This window comes from Oryctolagus cuniculus, chromosome 10, assembly GCF_964237555.1.
Source record: "Oryctolagus cuniculus chromosome 10, mOryCun1.1, whole genome shotgun sequence".
NCBI lineage: Eukaryota > Metazoa > Chordata > Mammalia > Lagomorpha > Leporidae > Oryctolagus > Oryctolagus cuniculus.
In genome coordinates, this window is record NC_091441.1 from 3767586 (window position 1) to 3785325 (window position 17740).

Sequence of the window (17740 nt, forward strand, 5' to 3'; positions counted from 1 at the left end):
GAAAAGCTAACATTTTTTAACAAGTAAACCTTTATTTTGAACATTTTCCCAAATACCTAGGTTAAACTCGTGTTTAAACTTGCAGAATAGCTGTGGCTTAGGACTTAGGTACATCTGGGATGGCAAAGTTTAAAAAACAATTTTAAAAAATAAACAAAAGGTAAGTTATAAGCCTTGATCCCTGCCTGTGAAATGAGTGGATGAATGAAAACCCACTTACAAACTGGAGCCTTGTGTAAATGCTAGCAACCGAAACCTAAGGTTTATGCAACATAACACATTAGCATCAGCTGTTTTCCCCTCCACACACCTGGCCGGGTGTCCCTTTTTTAATGTTTATTTATTCATTTTTATTTACTTGAATGACAGAGAAACAGAGACAGAGACCTTCCATCTGCTGGTTCGCTCCTAAAATGCCTGCAGCAGTCAGGGCTGGGCTAAGCCACCACCAGGAGCCAGGGAACCATCCGGGCCTTGTGCTTGGGTGTCAGGGACTCAAGTCCTTGAACCATGATCTGTGTCTCCCAGAGGCATTAGTAAGAGGCTGGATTGACAGAAAAGGCAGGACTCCATCCCAGGCACTCTCCTTGGATCCTTGCTACCCATGTGGGAGATCCAGGCTGAGTTCTGGGCTCCTGGTTTTGGCCTGGCCCAGGCCACCTGTTGTAGACATCTGGGGAGTGAACTTGTGAATGAAGATGGATCTCTGCCTGTGTTTCCATTAGTTCGTTAGGGGACTCAAAGGCTTCGTCAGGCGGGTAAGACGACTTCCACTGAGAACGTGTTTGACAGGAGCTGGGAGTTGCTCTCTCACTGGCAGGCAGGCTCACAAGTCCTCAGGACAGACAACACCCACCACGTGCTCCCTGCACCGGGACGCAGGCAGGAGCAGAGCAAAGCTTTAGCCGTGTCACCTAACAGACATCACACGGGGACGCTGTGTATGAGGCATGGCGACCACCACAGGTGACAGGAACGCAGGAAGGAACTCTCCTAAGACGCAGGGCTGTTCCCGGGGTTCCCAGGGCGCCTGCCTGGCATGCCCTTCAGCAGGGTTAAGGCAGAAGACCTGAAAGACTTCTGCTGGAATGTGCCAGTCTCCCAAAAGGAGGCTACAGGCCTGCCACAGGGGGAGGGGCTTCGGAGGACGTGGGAGGCCGGAGGGCAGGCTCCCGGGCCCCTTGCGAGGGAAGCGCTTCTGTGGATCAGCAAACGGCTCTGTGTGAGACTCCAGAGAGGCAGAGCCACATCTGGACCACGCAAGGCTCCGTGCATTGACAGCACCAGACAACCCCAACGCACAATGTCACGCACAGCAGGCTAGTTACCACTCCCCACATCCAAACATTTCACGTGCTCCATCACATGTCACATTCACACGTCTCCTTTTTTTTTTTTTTTTTTTTTTTTTTAGAAATTTATTTATTTGGAAAGAGGAAGAATGATTTGGGGAGGGGGAATGGAGAGAGAGACAGAAGGACATCTTCCATCTGCTGCTTTGCTTCCCAAATGGCCACGACAGCCAGGGCTGGACCAGGCCAAAGCCAAGAGCCGGGAACTCCATCCAGGTCTCCCACGTGGGTGCAAGGGACTCAAGTGCTTGATTCAGCTTCATCTGCTGCTTCCCAGGTACAGTAGCAGGCAGCTGGATCAGAAGCAGAGTAGCCAGTCCTTAAACCCAGGCACTCTAATACGGGATATGTAGGTGTCCCAGGAGGTCCCTTGACCTGTTGTGCCACAGCGCCCACCCCAAATTTTCGTGTCTTCTTGAATCTCTCTCTCTCTCTCTCACACACACACACACATCCCATCACAGACACATGCAGCTTAGTGTTCCACCCAGTTCAGTTTTCATCCCCATTCTCCCCGCACTCCTTGTTCAAGGCCTTCTCTAGCACCAGCACTGGCTGTGGCTCTCAGATGGGCCTAGCAGGGCTGTGCCTCCAGGTAAAGACACAGGGCTCGAACCCTGGAGAAGTCCATGGGAGAAGCCCTTTGGGGCCTGGCCCAGAGCTGCCTCGGCTGAGATCAGCCTGGCTCTGAAGGTGCACTGGAGTCAAAGCCTTGATGCCCAGGAATTCAGTAACCCTTGTCAATTCTCATGTTTTTAAAGGGCGGGCATTTATGGAGTTGCAGCGGCTTTAAAACCTCCAAAGTTCGGAGTTTCATTCTGCGTGAGTTCTCTCTCCCTACCAGAACTTCCGCTACAGCTTCCCATCTGTTCCTGTGGCTCTGACGCCAGCGCTCTGCCTCATCAAGGTCACTGTGGGGGTCAGCACTGTGGTGTAGGGGTTGGAGCACTGGCTACGCTGCTTCTGATTCCGCTTCCTGCAGATGTGCCTGGGAAGCAGTGGAAGATGGCCAAGTGCTTGGGTCCCTGCACCCACACGGGAGAACCAGATGGAGTGCCTGGCTCCTGGCTTCTGCCTGGCCCAGACTTGACTACTGGGGCCATTTAAGGAGTGAACCAATAAGTGGAGGATCTTTGTCTGTCCCTCTCTGGGTCTCTGTCACTGCCTTTCAAATAGACAAATATTTTTAAAAGGAGCTACTGTGGTGGGAAATACAATCCCACCTACATTCCTGAGCTCTGAAGGGTAGCCAGGAACTGGAAGAGAAAGGTAATGATCTATTCCACTTAGAACTAAATGTAGAAGAACAGATATCCACTGTGAAATCAGAGCATACTGGGAGCAGAATTTTTAGGTTCCCTGAATGAGCACAAGAAGAAAGAAAGCCCCTAGACGCTTTGTGGTTTGTCATGTTTATCACCTATCAAAAGTGTTTCTGAATAAATATGGCAGAAATAGCTAGGTTCTAAGGCACCGGTATTGAACTCTGCCCAAAAGAAGTTGGGGATAGCATTTGGCACAGCATTTGGGTTGCCAGCACTCTCCTATCAGAGAGCCCTGTTCAAGTCCCAGCTCTGCTTCCAATTACCCACTTCTGGGAATGCACACCCTGGGAGGTAGCAGGTGGCTCAAGTACTTGGGGCTGTGCCATCTACATGGGAGACCTGACGGAGTTCCTGGCTCCCAGCTTTCGCCTGGCTCAGCCGTGGCTGTTGTGGACATTTAGGGAGTAAACCAGTGGATGGAAGATGTTTGTCTTTCAGCCTTTCAAATAAAATGAAAATAAATAAAAATATAATAAAAAGGAAAGCAATTTGGCACTTACACATTTTTCAGTTGTACGTCTGTTTAACTAGTGATCCTAAGTAGATACTCATATGGCCTGCAGCATGAATCTCCAACCTCTACACTACATTTTAATGCTTCATAAGGATGTTCACCTTTGGAGCAGGACTCCTTGAGGGTAGAACTATTATGACCACGGGAGCTGAGCTCCAACACTGGGCATCTAACAGCCGAGCGGTCACATGCAGTTGAGAACCTAAAGGAGGAGGGACTCAATGATCTCTAAGATTCTTCCCTAAGAGCTTGAGCTCTGGCGTCGGCATGCTTAGACCCAGTTCCCTGCTAGATGGGAGCAAGTCACTGCGGGGAAGACAAGTCTTCTTGGCTCTCCCACGTGTCTGCAGAGCTAGCTTGCCTTTATTCTAGATTATCTAATGGATATTTCCAGAGTGAGCCACCTTGGAGAACAGCATTTTCTTTCAGAGCAAAGGACAGACAAACTTACTTCTGATAAAATATTTGGGCACACAATTCATCTCCTGTACTGCACCCTACTGAGGGTACAGGCGGCACTGCTCTCCCCTTGTCAGCTGTGGGAACTGGGACTTGGGAACCTGGACAGAGACTTACTTTCTTGCCTTCACTGTAGCTGTGAGTTACAAGAGTCTCGGTCTCTGACCCGGGAGCCTCATGTCTTCTTCCAGTATCCATGAACTGTGGCAGGATGAGGTGCTGGTTATGAAGTTAGGTAAAATCTCAGGCTTTTTATAGTTCCAGGAAGTTACCTACATTCCTTAAATTTTGATTTTGTAATCTACAGAATGGGAATACTACTACTATTGTCTTGAGAGTAAAGGAGACAGTCCATGTGAAGTCCTCAGCTTTGTTCCTGACACACAGTAAGGGCTCATTACTACTCCTGATCTACCTGTACGAACGCATCCTGGGTCAGCGTTCACCTGCGATGGGTACACATGCAAGTAAAGCTGTGGGTCTGCAGAACATTTTACATGACTCAACTATCTGCGGCATGTTAAGCATATAACATAATGAAGTGCACTGGGGACAGGTGTGAGGTCCTGTCACCAGGAGCAGAGAGAGCTGGTGCACACAGGACAGCATCAGTTCAGGGATGTGGCTGCGTGGACACAGGCAGAGCCAGAAAAGGGACACGCTGGGCAGGCTAGACTCAGGTGCACTGGTTTTACAAAAAACAATGCCAGACTTGAACATAGAGAAGAGAAATAAAAACAATGTGGGACTTGAAAACAGAATGGTTGAAATCTTCAAATATTTAAAGGACTGTCTTGCAGAAGGGAGAAGGTTTGTTCTTCATGGTTCTGGAGAACAAAGCTGGAAGAGCAGACAGAAGTAAACTCCGTCTCCCTAGCACTGAGTAGAGTGCAAACCTTAGCCTTAGCAAGGAGCCTCCGCGCAGAACAGGCTGGATGACAATCTTTTACGGACAGTGCAGAGGGCATTCACATCAGGGCTCTGAAGTCCTGGCTGGCACCTGGGTTCCACATCGAGATCTGCTGAAGCAGGAGCAGATCTGTTAATCCCATGGCTGTCAGCCTCCCAGAGATCCGACACACCACGGCTCCACCAGGTACGCCAAGTGGAACCTTTGATGACCCGGCTCCAGGTGACCGACCTCCGGCCGCAGCTCTTGGACACCACAGCACACTTCCTTAGGTGACACCCAGCTGGGGTCTGGGCACTGTCCGGAGAGGGCTGACTCTGCCCTGGCTCTTGTGGGCAGTACACACTTCGCAGGACTTTTGTTACTGTGTTTAAGTGCCCATGGTATCACTGACAGGGAGGGCCTGACAAATGAGACTCAAAGAACACACAACTGCCACAACTGGAGTCACTTAGAAACCCGGGAGGAGGCCGTGAGACCCACCACTGACATCTCCCACCAGGAACAGGAACAACAGTGCCCCCACTGCCTCCGCAGGAGACTCGCAGGTGACAGAGCGCGCAGGCCTGTTCCCGAAGCCAGGGAGCTTCTCGCCAGCCGGCTCGGCCCCCGTCTCTCTCTGTGGCTCTGTCCCTGACAGGAGCAGGCCTGCCGTGGGGAAGGGTGGCTCTCGCCCCTCCCTCCACCTTCCCTCTTACTGTCTCTCCTTAAACCCTGCTTCCTGGAGGATTTGGCTTGTCCAGGTAATGCTGAGGGGCCTAAGCACTAAGCACTAAGCACTAAGGCAGTGCTCGGGAGACGGTGCTGCCCGGGGAGGTAAGCCCACGGGCCTCGGCACAAGGTGACGCTCCGCTACTGCGCAGTGGTGGGAAATGCTGCTTCGGTGCCTTGGTCCCGGGACCGAGATGTGGGCGGCACTCTGCTTTCCCACGGACGGTCAGTATTCAGTCTGCTCAAGGCTATGTTGTCCTCTCCTGCCCTCAGTCACAGCATGGTTCAAAGGCACCACACTGGGCGGACATCCCATGAAACACCACGCCAGCCTACAACGCTACTGACACCGTGCGGAGCAGACTGCACAAGCCAAGGAGAGGCCGGCACTCAGGAGGCGTAAGTAAGACACGCACGGTCTGCAGAAGGAAGATATACCCCAGAGAGAGCCCGGACCTAACGCTTCAGTCAAGATTATAGGGTCGAGTGAATAGTCCTGCAGATATCTCTCCTCCAAAGTGCAAAACAAATTGTTTCACCTTGTACCTCCAGCCACAGAGGAGGAAGCGGGGTGCCTTGGAGGCCCCTTGATGCTGGTAGCAAGATCTTCCACTAAGAAGGCTGCTCCAGTCCATGCGCTGGGTGTCACAGGAGGCTGGCTCTGCAGCATGCCCCGGTGGTGGGGCAACCGGCCCTGCCTAACGGTCTAATGGCCACGTGAGGAGGAGAGGTGCAAAGTGGGGAAATGTGGTGCACGCCACTGAAGGTCCCCTGGGATTCTGTCCATGCCATCCAGAGCAAAATTCCATGCCTTAGAGAAACAGCTCCGGGCAAGGAGGAAGCACATCACATAAGCACAGGGTAACAGTGGCCAGCGACCATGGCACAGACTCCCATGGTAAGCTGGGTTCTGATGAACTGGCCACATGTTTGCAGCTGCCCACTGAGAGCTGAGTTCTGCTGGGCTCACTCAGTTATAAAGTTAGAAGGCCCAGCAACAGTCCCACAGCAGACAGAAACAGTGCTTCTGGGATGAAGTCCAGGTCCTGGAGGCCTGAGCCGTCCTGTGAGGAGGTAATGGCACAGTGCTCCTGACGGCAGACTAGTCATGTCAGGGACTCAAACCTAACCCCAAACGATGAGTTCACTTTCAGTTCAACAAGAACTCCTCTTCCAACTAACAGGCGTGGGCAGTGAAGATTCTGAGTTCACCAAAGAAAAACAGAAATTATTTACTCTCTGGATTGCACCAAGCAGGAAAGAAAAGGGCAGGCCGAACCCTTCGATATGGTCCAAAGACTAGCGCTAAAATAGTTTTCTAGTAAATTCTCAGTTACCTAGTAAAGCTATTCCCCAAGTCCCTAGCTATATGGGGGTCTCATATCTACTCACTAATTTAAATTTTCTGGATGCTCCACGGGGGAACACATTTCAGATTTCCTTAATTCTTTGTTCACAGATATTAATACTGAGAGTCCGCTACACCACAAGGCAACTGCAGACCACAGCTCTGGCTTTAGGAGACTGAGAATCTGGGGCTGCCCTGTGCTGCGGCAGGTGGAGCTGCCTCCTGCGACACTGGCATCCCAATCTGGGGTGCTGGCCTGAACTCTGGCTGTTCTACTTCCAAACCAGCTTGCTGCCCTGGTGCCCAAGAAGGCAGTGGGAGTTGGGTCCCTGCCACCCCTGCAGGGGACCTGGATGAACTTCCTGTCCTGGCTTCTAGGCCTAACTCAGACCTGGCGGCTGTGGTCTTTGCAGGGAGTAAACCAGAAGGTGGAAGATATTTCTCTATCTTCCCCTTTCTTTCTCTCATGCACTACCTTTCAAATAAGTTAATTAATATTTAAAAAAACAAATTAGTAATCTATTTAGAAGTACTAGTATGATAATTATAATAAATAAAAGGTAAAGAAACAGTAACACACATGCGAATAGCCATGCTTTCAAAGAAAGAACAAGTCACTTGGTGTAGGGTAGGGATCAGGACGGCTCTCACAAAGAGGAAAGACCTGTCAGGTCCTGAAAACATCTCAGCGCAGGCGAAAGCCGGCAGGCAGTGCGGCTCAGCTGCAGACGCCAGCGCGTGGGAACCGCCGGGGGCAGGGGGACAGGCAGGAGCTGTCACGTCCTGCAGTGCGCAGGGGTGTGGACTTGGGGATCTCACAGTGACAGGAAGCCACTGCAGAGGCTGAAGGAAGGAAATACATGGTCAAACTTGGGTTCCCGGGAGGAGCGAGGGTGCGAATATGGCACACGACTCCTAGTGACGGGACCCAGCGAGGGCCTTGAGGCTGGAGGCTTTCCCAGCAGCCAGTGTAAGAGAGGATAAAAGACGGGGCTGAGACAGAGGAGACAGTGGCGACAGACACGGCGGAGGGTTTTGAGAGGCTGCTGGGAGGCCCGGAGCCACAACTCTGGGAATCAGGGAGGCTGAGAAGGAAGACACAGGTTCAGCTGCTTCCCCGAGCACTCCAGGCCAGGTCCACCCGCAGGGTCCCTCACACCTTCTCCTGTTCACACACGCACCACAGTGTAAATTCACTGTTTAGTTCCGTGACCGCCTCCTACAGGAAACCCCGGATGAGAAGGGGCCGAGCATGTCCCACACTGCTCTGGTCACACGGTGGGACGCACGCCAAGCTGTTTTCAGAAACGCTGGCCGAAGAGCTGACCGTGGGGCAATGCCGCTGCTGGAGGCGGGCAGACGGAGGGAGAGTCCGAGGCGGCGAGTCTGAGACCCCGTGGCTTCCACGGTGTGATCAAACCAAACTGCTGGGGATCAAAGCGGGTGGGAGGCGAGGCAGGGAAAAGTGGAAATGAGGGGAGAAGGCAGGTGTGAAGGAAGAAGGAGGGTGCTGGGGCGGCCGCGGTCTGAGGCTCACACTGTTGAACTCCCAGAACAGTGAAGACGCTAAGGGCATGCAGGCGGGAAAGCTCTGAGCTTCTCCCAGGGCTGCTGCAGTCTTCATAGCCTAAGCAGAAAGTCCCTTTCCTTTAGTTCGCGTTTCCTGAGCCTGATCAAGGGACCAAGTCCCTTGCTCTCTGTTCAGGACCCGAGAAGCAGTATCTTAGGGTCAACGGGAGGGTTCTCCAATTCAACAGGTGCTGTCGGAACCTTCTGAGGCTGCCTAGGGTGCTCTGGGGAAACTAGATTCTCATTTCAAGAAGACCAATCATACACATTCCCTGTACCAACAGAACCCGAGAGTCTCAAGACTTACTCTGCATGCTGGGACGGTGGGTACTCGTGGTGTACCACCCACGGGGGCTGGGCTACCAGAGCGCATATATCTTCATTCTGGGTCATAAACTGCTATTTAGTCTCTGGGAGTGTAAGAGACATCAAGAGAAAAATCCAAGACACAGGAGAAAATGCTATGACAGCAACTCTACATGTGCCACAAGCTGACTTTCAGAAGCTCCTTAAAGTTCCATTCACCGGATCAAGATTCTTATACAGCACATAAAGATATCTCCAATACTTCAAAAGGCAATGTAAGAACGGGAAATGTCACATCCACCTATATTCAATATACTATCCTGAGAACATCCAAATTCATTTTTTAGTTTTCAGGAATAATGACTGTGCATAAGCAGAACATGTTTTTGCAAGTAACTCTCTGCAAATTGCAGGCTCGTTATTTAATCTCTAAATAAATATTTTAAACATAATTGTAAACATTTATGGAAACCATCTAGCTGTTTTGAGAACAAAGTTGAAGATGAGACTCAGGGGCCTCTTGTCAACTGAAAAAGAGTCACAGCCAGTCAGGAAGACCAAAGAAGGAGACCCAGGGTCAGGGAAGGGAGGGAGGGAGGGTGACCAGCCATCAGGTGCCCAAAAGAAACACCATCCAGATGCAAGTTAGGGCTCCAACAGGTCGTCCATGTTATTTGGAAGACTTGGACCTTATCATTCAACTAGAATGCTAACGAGAGCCGAAACCGTGGTGACTTGACCCGGCACCACTGCCAACAACCAAGATGTGGTCCACATGATGGCATTACAGATCCAAGTCTACCGTTTAGTCTTCTTCCCCTCCCTGAGCACAGGCTCGATGAGTTTTGATTCCCAGCACACTCTGTATTCTGTATAAAGGGCAGAAGACAAGGCTGTCTGATTAGTGGCTTCACTAATAGAAAGAAGGGGGGGCATGTGAAACTTGTGTCCACTGAATTATGGAAATTCATATGTTTACCTTCAGCTCTATTCACTATTAAATGCCATCAAGTATTTTTCTAAGCAGAAATGCTCTACTCTTTCTTGGAGTAGCAAGACAATCAGGATGACAGCACTGAATTAATTCCTCATTTGCTGGCTGAGAGAAGCTCACAGCAGAATTGCCAAAGGGCAAAGCAGAGAGAGTGACATCACACATCCCAGCGTGGATACGTGTCCATCTGAGCCCTGTGCTTGTGTGTCTGCATCACCCTGGCGAGTGAACAGTTGTTATTTTACTTCTTTTACAGAGTGTCAAGGTAACTATTAGTAAGAATCATGCTTTGAAAGGAATTAGTAAAATACTTAGAATTCTAGAAGCACAGTGGATAAGCTGCATACAGAATATGAAGGGAAAAAATATCTCCTATGAAAGTCTCTATTACAAAAACGTGCCTTAAAACTCTGCCAGGAGACTGAAGCAGCCCTGGTGTCAGGCACCAACAGCAGAGCACGGCCTTGACCCTGAGGCCAGAGAGGCAGAGGGAGCAGGACTGCAGGTGCTCTCAGGGGGAAAGCCTGCTGTGCCTGCCTCGTTGTTCAGAGCTTACTTTAGGCCTCTCTTAGTTAGCACCTGGTGGCTGCAACAACACTGCATTTCTTGCTCCTATTCCTGACACTGTCTTACTAGTAGTGATTAAGCTACTAGAGTTCAACTACTCAAAACCAGTTTCCCTAGTACAACATGTAAACCAACAACCGATCCCTACAACTATACTTAGCCTAACTCACTAAGCTTGGCTCTTTTTTTTTTTTATTTTTATTTAATGAATGCACTTTTACATAGATAAACTTTACGAATATATAGTGGTTCTTCCCCCATACCGCCCCCCAGCCCCAGTTCCCATCCCACCTCCCTCTCCTTTTCCCTCTCCCATCTCCTCCTTCATTATGGTTCACTTTTAGTATGACTTTATATACGGAGGACCAACTCCATGCTAATCATAGACTTCAACAATTTACACCCACGCACACACACAACATATAGAGGACAGTTTGGGCAGGGAATTTGCAGTCGATTCTCATATTACAATTCAATAGGGACAGAGGTCCTACATGGGGAGCAAGTGCACAGTGACTACTGTTGTTCCTTTAACAACTAACAATCTTCTTTTATGACGTCAGTGAGGCTCTTGTCATGGGCTGCCACCAAGGCTATGGAAGCCTTTTGTGACCACAGACTCCATTGGTATTTGGACACGGAGCTTGGCTCTTTCTTAAAACATGTTTTTATTATTCCTTTATTTGTTCTATTGTCCAACCTTTCAAATTTATTTATGTAGCATCAGAATCCTAAAATCCAACATATATTCTCAGAATTAGCTTGGCTTTTGCATATAGGCTTTTTAAAAAAGAAGGTCTCATTCTTCCTTCAATTCTTTTCTCTTTTTAAAGATTTGTTTGTTTGCTTGAAAGGCCGAGTGACAGAAAGAGGAGGAGAGACAGATCTTCCATTCAAATGCTCCTAATAGCCAGGATTGCTGGGCTGGTCCAAAGCCAGGAGCCAGGAGTCCCATTCAGGTCTCCCTTGAGGATGGTGGAACTCAAGAACTTGAGCCATTACCCACTGCCTCCAGGGTGTGTTAGCAAGAAGCTGGATCCAGAAGCATGGAGTAGCCAGGACTTGAACCAGCATTCCAACATGGGATGTGTGCGCTCCAAGGAGTGGATTAACTCATGGCACCCAAGCTGCCCCTCCCCAAATCCTCTACAGTCTACAGAGAAACTGTCAGGAGTAGAACCACTTATTTGAACCAAACTCAGGAAGCACCGAGGGCAAGGGTGTTAGAGGGCAAAACCCAAATAAACCCTGACCACAGGCTTTTCAGCTACACCTGGGCAGAAATGTACCTACAGAAAAGTTGTCTTTAAGCAGTCTTAAACTCAATTCTATGAGAAGAAAATGACAGGGAAGAGAAGAATCGCACACACTGATCCTTGTCTAGCCATGCACAGAGGCCTCCACACAAACAGAGCAGGGGCTGGGACTCAACGGAGGTGGATACGGTGGGGAGGGCAGCAATTCGGTGGTACAGCAACTTGGCTTTCTAACTGCTGGATTATGACTGGAGGTTATTTTTTTAAGATTTATTTTATTTATTTGAAAGGCAGAGAGAGAGAGAGAATCTTTCATCAGAGGGTTCACTTTCCAAATGGCACCAAAAGCCAGGGCTGGCCCAGATCAAAGCCGCATTGGGTCACCAACATGGATGCAGGAACCCAAGCACTTGGGCCGTCCTCCACTGCTTTCCCAGGCACATTAGCAGGGAGCTGGATCAGAAGTGGAGCAGCTGGGACTTGAAAGGGCGCTCACAGGGGATGCTGGCACTGCGGGCAGCTTCACCAGCTATGCTACAATGCTGCTCCCTGGATGTTATTTTGAAGAATCAGAACTACCAAAATTTGTCCTAGAATTCCCAAGCTAAGACTTCAAAAGTGAAGCACCTGGTGGAAAGCAGCGGCAGGGCCCACCACTATCCGGTCTCACATCCAATCTCGCTGGGAAAACCTGTGGCCCTGAGTCATGGTTTCAGTCCACAGGCTCCCTCCTAGTTGGAGAACTCTGTGGTTTCATGGTAGGCAACTAGACTCTGTCAACCACTTAGTCTCCAGAAAACACTGACTGATTGACTGGTCCCGTGTAGTTATCTTTCTAAAATTCCTGCTGAGAAATGAAAATACGCGTTCTCTTTTATACCCAACATACCACTGCCTCTGCGGTTTCGGTTTAGGTCTAGCAGCCCGTTGGGTTACTCAGATTTGGAAATCAATGGGTTGACTGCAGTTTTATAGCTCGAGTGGATTCACGATTAACTGCATTTGGTTCATTGTGATTTCAACTAAGAATGACTTCTGATCAATTGAATGGAAGTCAGGAACATGAAAAGCAGCCACGTTTAAGCTGGCCAGTTCATCATATGCAAATACCGTGCATCGAGACAGGAAATACTCATTCATGAAGATAATGAAAGCTGACATCAATATAATGAGATAACAGGTTTGTGGATTCTGGGCCTTGCACAAGCAGATCTGTTCCTTCCGCTTAGGAGCACATTCGCCCACCTACTCTAGTTCACGCTTACTCCGCAGCCCCAAGCGCTGTGGTCTTCTAGGACAAAAAAGTGTCAACATTAAAGTTGCCATTTTTAAAGAAAGAAACGGGGTGCAGGGCTGACAAACATAACAGAGAACAAACAGTAGCAAAAACGGTGCAGACCAGTGGATGCCCCCAGATCCTAGCCTTCGTGAAACAGCCCCATGAACGTGCCGCGGAGAACAAAAGACAATGACGGAAAAACCGGGTGGCTCTGTCGTGCGAGGCTGGCACAGATGGGCCTGGCGTGCCTCGTGCTTCATTCTCATGAAACTGCAGCCGCATTTCCAGGGCAACATTGCCGCTGTTTGCCGGCGAAGGGGCTGCTGCTGGAGGCAGGGACTTGCCAAGTGCCCTGCGGAACGCGCCAGTGCTCGCCAGCAGGAGGGACTTCAGACACTCAGATGAGCTGAGTGCTTGCAATCTTACATAAACAACAGAGATGGAAAAGTTCAGTTACTACCATGCACTGCAATCAGGATGAGGGACTTTTTATGTCCAGTCAGACATTGAGAAAGAGCTCTAGCTGAAGATTTTTAAGATTTTCTGTCCGGAAGACATTATCTCCATATCTACAGTCATGCATGTGCGCAGACACACTTTAATCTAGCTGAAAAAAACTTCACTCTTCCTTCAGATGTACTTTGCTGACACAGCACTCTTTTACACTGCAATACTTGCCTAGAAGAGAATTCTTTGCTGTAGAAGAATTTGTACCATTGTGTTGAGTACCTAGTGTTCAGTGTCTGGAAGAATCTTGATGCAAAATAAATCTATGTCTTGGCCTAAAACATTAGGAACAGAGTGATCTTTAACAGAGAATATGAAATTTTAAACAACACACTTGCTTTAACAATAATGTAATAGTTTTTTTTAAATAAACCAGTCAAATATCATGATATAGTCAAATAATATAACTTATTTATAATAAAATACAATTAATATGTTTATTTCATAGCACTCACCAACTTAGCAATGAAAATCTCACTATCACTAACAATTTGCAAGTTTTATTCAAGGGCTACACAAATGGTAACAGGGCAGGGTCATCTTAAATTCAGATCGACTTTATAAGAAACATTACTTTTGGTTGCTCCTAATCCTGGAAGAAAATGAAAGAATGAAGGAACAAAGGTGAATGCCAACCCAAGCCAACCACAGAGCAGGAACAGCGCCTCCAGTAACAGAACCCTAAAGAACCCAGGAACTACAAGGAGCCTTCTAGTGGCTGCCTGTGGTCAAAGCCAGAACTGTCAAGGAGCCCAATTCTAAACACTTAGCCTCTATCTGAAAACAACAAAAATCCCTTCCTGAGCTATATATAAACCAGCTAATGTGCATTTTTTAAGAGAGCGACTCCCCTGGCCCCATTATATACTCCTTCAAAGAAGGCAGGGAGGGGTGGTGGTGGGGTATAACTTGATCTAATACCAGGTCTGTAAATTATGAAAACTTAATGTAAGGTTCTAAAGACGTCAGAAAAGGCCAACCACTCTCATTTGCCATGATGTTTTCTGTGGTGTTTTTATTTTCCCCAGGGTTTAAATCTTAGGTGGACCATATCTGCATATTTACCAGGGCTTTTTACAGAAGCACAGAGTAGTTACCAAAGACGAGATGCAGTCAAAATAATTCATAACCGCTTAGCCGCTTTAAGTGTCCAAAGTAAACCTAGGGGTTTAGCAATTTTAAAAATTCTGTTATTGATAATCAAACCTGCTGGCTGCCCTGTCAATACTTTTATGCACTGATATCTGTCAATTATACACTCAGCTGGAGGTTGTCGCCAACGTCCTGACACAGGGCTCATTACAGGGCAGGCTAAGCATGTTTATCAATAGCTTAGCTGAAGCCACCAGGTCAGGCTGTAAATCTGCCCGTAACAGAAAGCGGACACGGCCGCCACAGAAGCAAGCCCAGCCTTTGGCTGCTTCAGGAAACACAGCGCTTGCTAAGCAGAGGACTGCACTCGAGGCAGGGAACGGGTGTCCCAGGAGTCTGTGTCAGGTGCACACACTGAAGCACAGCCACAGCGATGCAGCAGATAAAAGCCTGGCCCAGGAGCCAGGCCATGAACTATGAAGGGAAGGAGGGAAGGCAGCGGGAGGGAGGAGAGAGGACGGGGGAAGAGAGGGAGCACCTAAGCAGGCTATCTCAGCAAACAGCAACTTCGGGGTGAAACACGGACGTGCAGCCCTCAAACATTCGGCCAGCTGTCACGTGGGGAGACTCCATGACCTGTACCGACGCAGAGAGAGGGTATGCTTTAATGTGCTATGCGAAAGAACTTCTAACAATCACAGCAATTCACACATAAAACACACTCAACACCATAGAGTCTCCAGAGAAATGCAAAGTAACACCATAATGAGATCTATCAAACACGGACTAGCTTGGCTAAATTGTTTTTTTATTATTTGACAGGTAGAGTTACAGACAGTGAGAGAGAGAGAGACAGAGAGAAAGGTCTTCCTTCCGTTGGTTCACTCCCCAAATGGCCACCACGCTGGCACTGTGCCAATCTGAAGCCAGGAGCCAGGTGCTTCTCCTGGTCTCCCGTGTGGGTGCAGGGCCCAAGCACTTGTTCCATCCTCCACTGCCTTCCTGGGCCACAGCAGAGAGCTGGCCTGGAAGAGGAGCAACCAGGACTAGAACCCGGTGCCCATATGGGATGCTGGCACCACAGGTGGAGGATTAACCAAGTGAGCCATGGGGCTGGCCCTTGGCTAAAATTTTGAAAAGACTGATAATACCCGTGTTGGTGGGAATATGGAGCAACTGGAACTCTCAAGTATTGCTGATGGGAGTGCACAATGGTACAGGTACTTTGACCACATTTTGGCAATTTCTTATGGCGTTACCCCATGGTCCTGTCCCTAAGGAAATGAGAACACACATTCACACAAAGCCCTGCTCCCAGCTGTGTAGGGCAGCTCTGTTCCTAATCACGACTCATCACCAGGAGGAGAGAGAAGCCCCACTCACAACACTGGCTGTAGGATATAACGATGAGGCTGACTCTTTGATGTGTGTGGCATGAAATGAAAGGCTACCTTTCGCACAACCCCATCCATACAGAATTCTGGAAAAGACAAAACCATGGGACAGCCAAGGGCAGAGGGGCAGGGGAAGGAATTTTCCCAGAGGGGCAGGAGAGGACTGCACCCCAACTTCACTGCAGGGATGGCTGCACGCCTCCACACATCTGCCAAAACTCACCCAACTCTGCTCCTGGGAGGGGTGAGTGTGCAGATTAAATCCCAGTATTTAGCATGGCATGTAGGTTCTAAAAAAGCATCTTGAATGGTTCCTTGTCACAAAAGCTAATGACACACTACTGAATTGAGGGCCAGCTGAATCCTTTTCTGTCTATACTCATATGATACAGCTATGACTGTCTTTTCCTCAATCTAGACGTTGAGAGCAATTCCATGACTTACGTTAGCCTCTGAAAGCAAAGCTGATCCACCCAGTGTCGTGTGTATTTTCTAGGCACAAGGCCTAACTTCACGTAATCTTCTGAAGCCTGGTGAGTATGAAAACCATATCACCACTTACTTCTTTATTTTATTTTTATTGATGATACAGAAATGAGCATGGCGAATTCAAAGGGTAAGGAATGTCAGAGAGGCCAGGTATGTATAAATTAGAGCCTAAAAAGTAAGAAGGGTTCGAACTGTCTAAATGTAAAGATGGCCTTCTGCCAGGATGGGCTGAGGGCAGTGCCTGTCAGCGGCACTGGGAGACTCTCACTGCTCACTGACTGACATTTGTGAATGCACTCTACACTCTAATTAAGGAAAGACTTACACGAATGTGGCTTTTATATAGACAGGGATGCCGACTGTCCACTAGACGGCTGTAATTGTGGCCAATTAACATTGTTTTTCATTTTCTATTTTGTGCATTTCGCTCAGTTGTGTGTGTGTGTGTGTGTGTGTGTGTTCCAATACCAGCCGCACGCCAGGGCCCCGATTCCTCCCGCACCAGGCCTGACTGATCTAATGGTTAAAATGGCATCAGGCAAGCAAGCTCAAGCTGTTGCTTGTTCAGATGGTTTCTCTGTGTGCGCATGCACGGAGAAAGAACCCTATAGGTTTCCCTACGGCCACGGTGTCTTCTGTTTTACCACAAAACGTCTCCCATTACTCACAAGCACGAGGACTGAAATTGCCAAAAATGCTCCCCTTTCCTTAGTAGCGCACTTTTAAGCAGACTTCGAGCTTCAGGAAGGTCTAGGTTAGCAGCTCTGCTGTTCCATGCCAGCGCTCGGACAACTTGAGGAATCTCTCTCAGCTTCAGTTCCTGGGCCTCCGGCATCAGACACTGGCACCTAAGCGGATATTCTAGCACCAGGAACAGACTGTATCCTGTATCTCACGGTCATATGTGTCCTACAGTGGTGCTTACCATACAGGAAGCACCCTTGTTCCTCACTCCCTCCAGAACGAATGAGAACATATCCTCCATCAAGAGTAGGGCACAGGGGCTGGTGCCGTGGCGCACTGGATTAATCCTCCGCCTGCAGCGCCAGCATCCCACATAGGTGCCAGTTCCAGTCCCGGTTGCTCCTCTCCCAGTCCAGCTCTCTGCTGTGGCCCGGGAGTGCAGTGGAGGATGGCCCAAGTGTGTGGGCCCTGCACCCCATGGGAGACCAGGAGAAGCACCTGGCTCCTGGCTTTGGATAGGCGCAGCACCAGCCATAGCGGCCATTTGGGGAGTGAACCAGTGGAAGGAAGACCTTTCTCTCTGTCTCTCTCACTGTCTGAAACTCTACCTGTCAAATAAATATATAAAATCTTTAAAAAAAAAAAAAAGGAGAGTAGGGCACAGTATTTATAATGGTGCTGGGTGGCACCTCATGCAGAGCTACGCTGTTCTCCACTGTCTAGGTCACCGCGTTCTACAGTGCGGTTTTTCAGAGCACAATGAAATTTAAGGTTACAGTGTAAAAATACACAACCAATTTACAGTTAACTTACTGCAGCAGTGTCAGCAGAGGCCGATTTAAAAAGTGTGTGTTTTAGGAAAAGAGGTGTACAGCTGGGCAGCTCTCTCTCCTGACTGACAGTCTATTTCAGGTTATGAAATACACACACTCGGCGACAAGTTATCAGTGAGTTCATAAGGCTTAATGGTTTGATCCTTCTGGG

The 17740-nt window shown here is 48.9% G+C and overlaps 1 protein-coding gene across 5 annotated transcripts in view; it reads right to left on the bottom strand.

The window, feature by feature from the left end:
* Window positions 1-17740, bottom strand: part of ZNF407 (zinc finger protein 407) — a 454851-nt gene that overhangs the window by 12551 nt on the left and 424560 nt on the right. For 2 of the 5 annotated variants that reach the window (XR_011379296.1, XM_051851879.2), the window contains one exon: window positions 1857-13372. The exons of the other annotated variants lie outside the window; for them this stretch is intronic. Coding sequence is in view for 1 of the 2 variants with exons in the window: in XM_051851879.2 (XP_051707839.2) it covers window positions 13320-13372 (53 nt within the window). In the remaining variant the exon portion in view is untranslated. Of the gene's footprint in view, window positions 1-1856; window positions 13373-17740 lie in introns of those variants that run through there. 5 annotated transcript variants of the gene reach the window in all.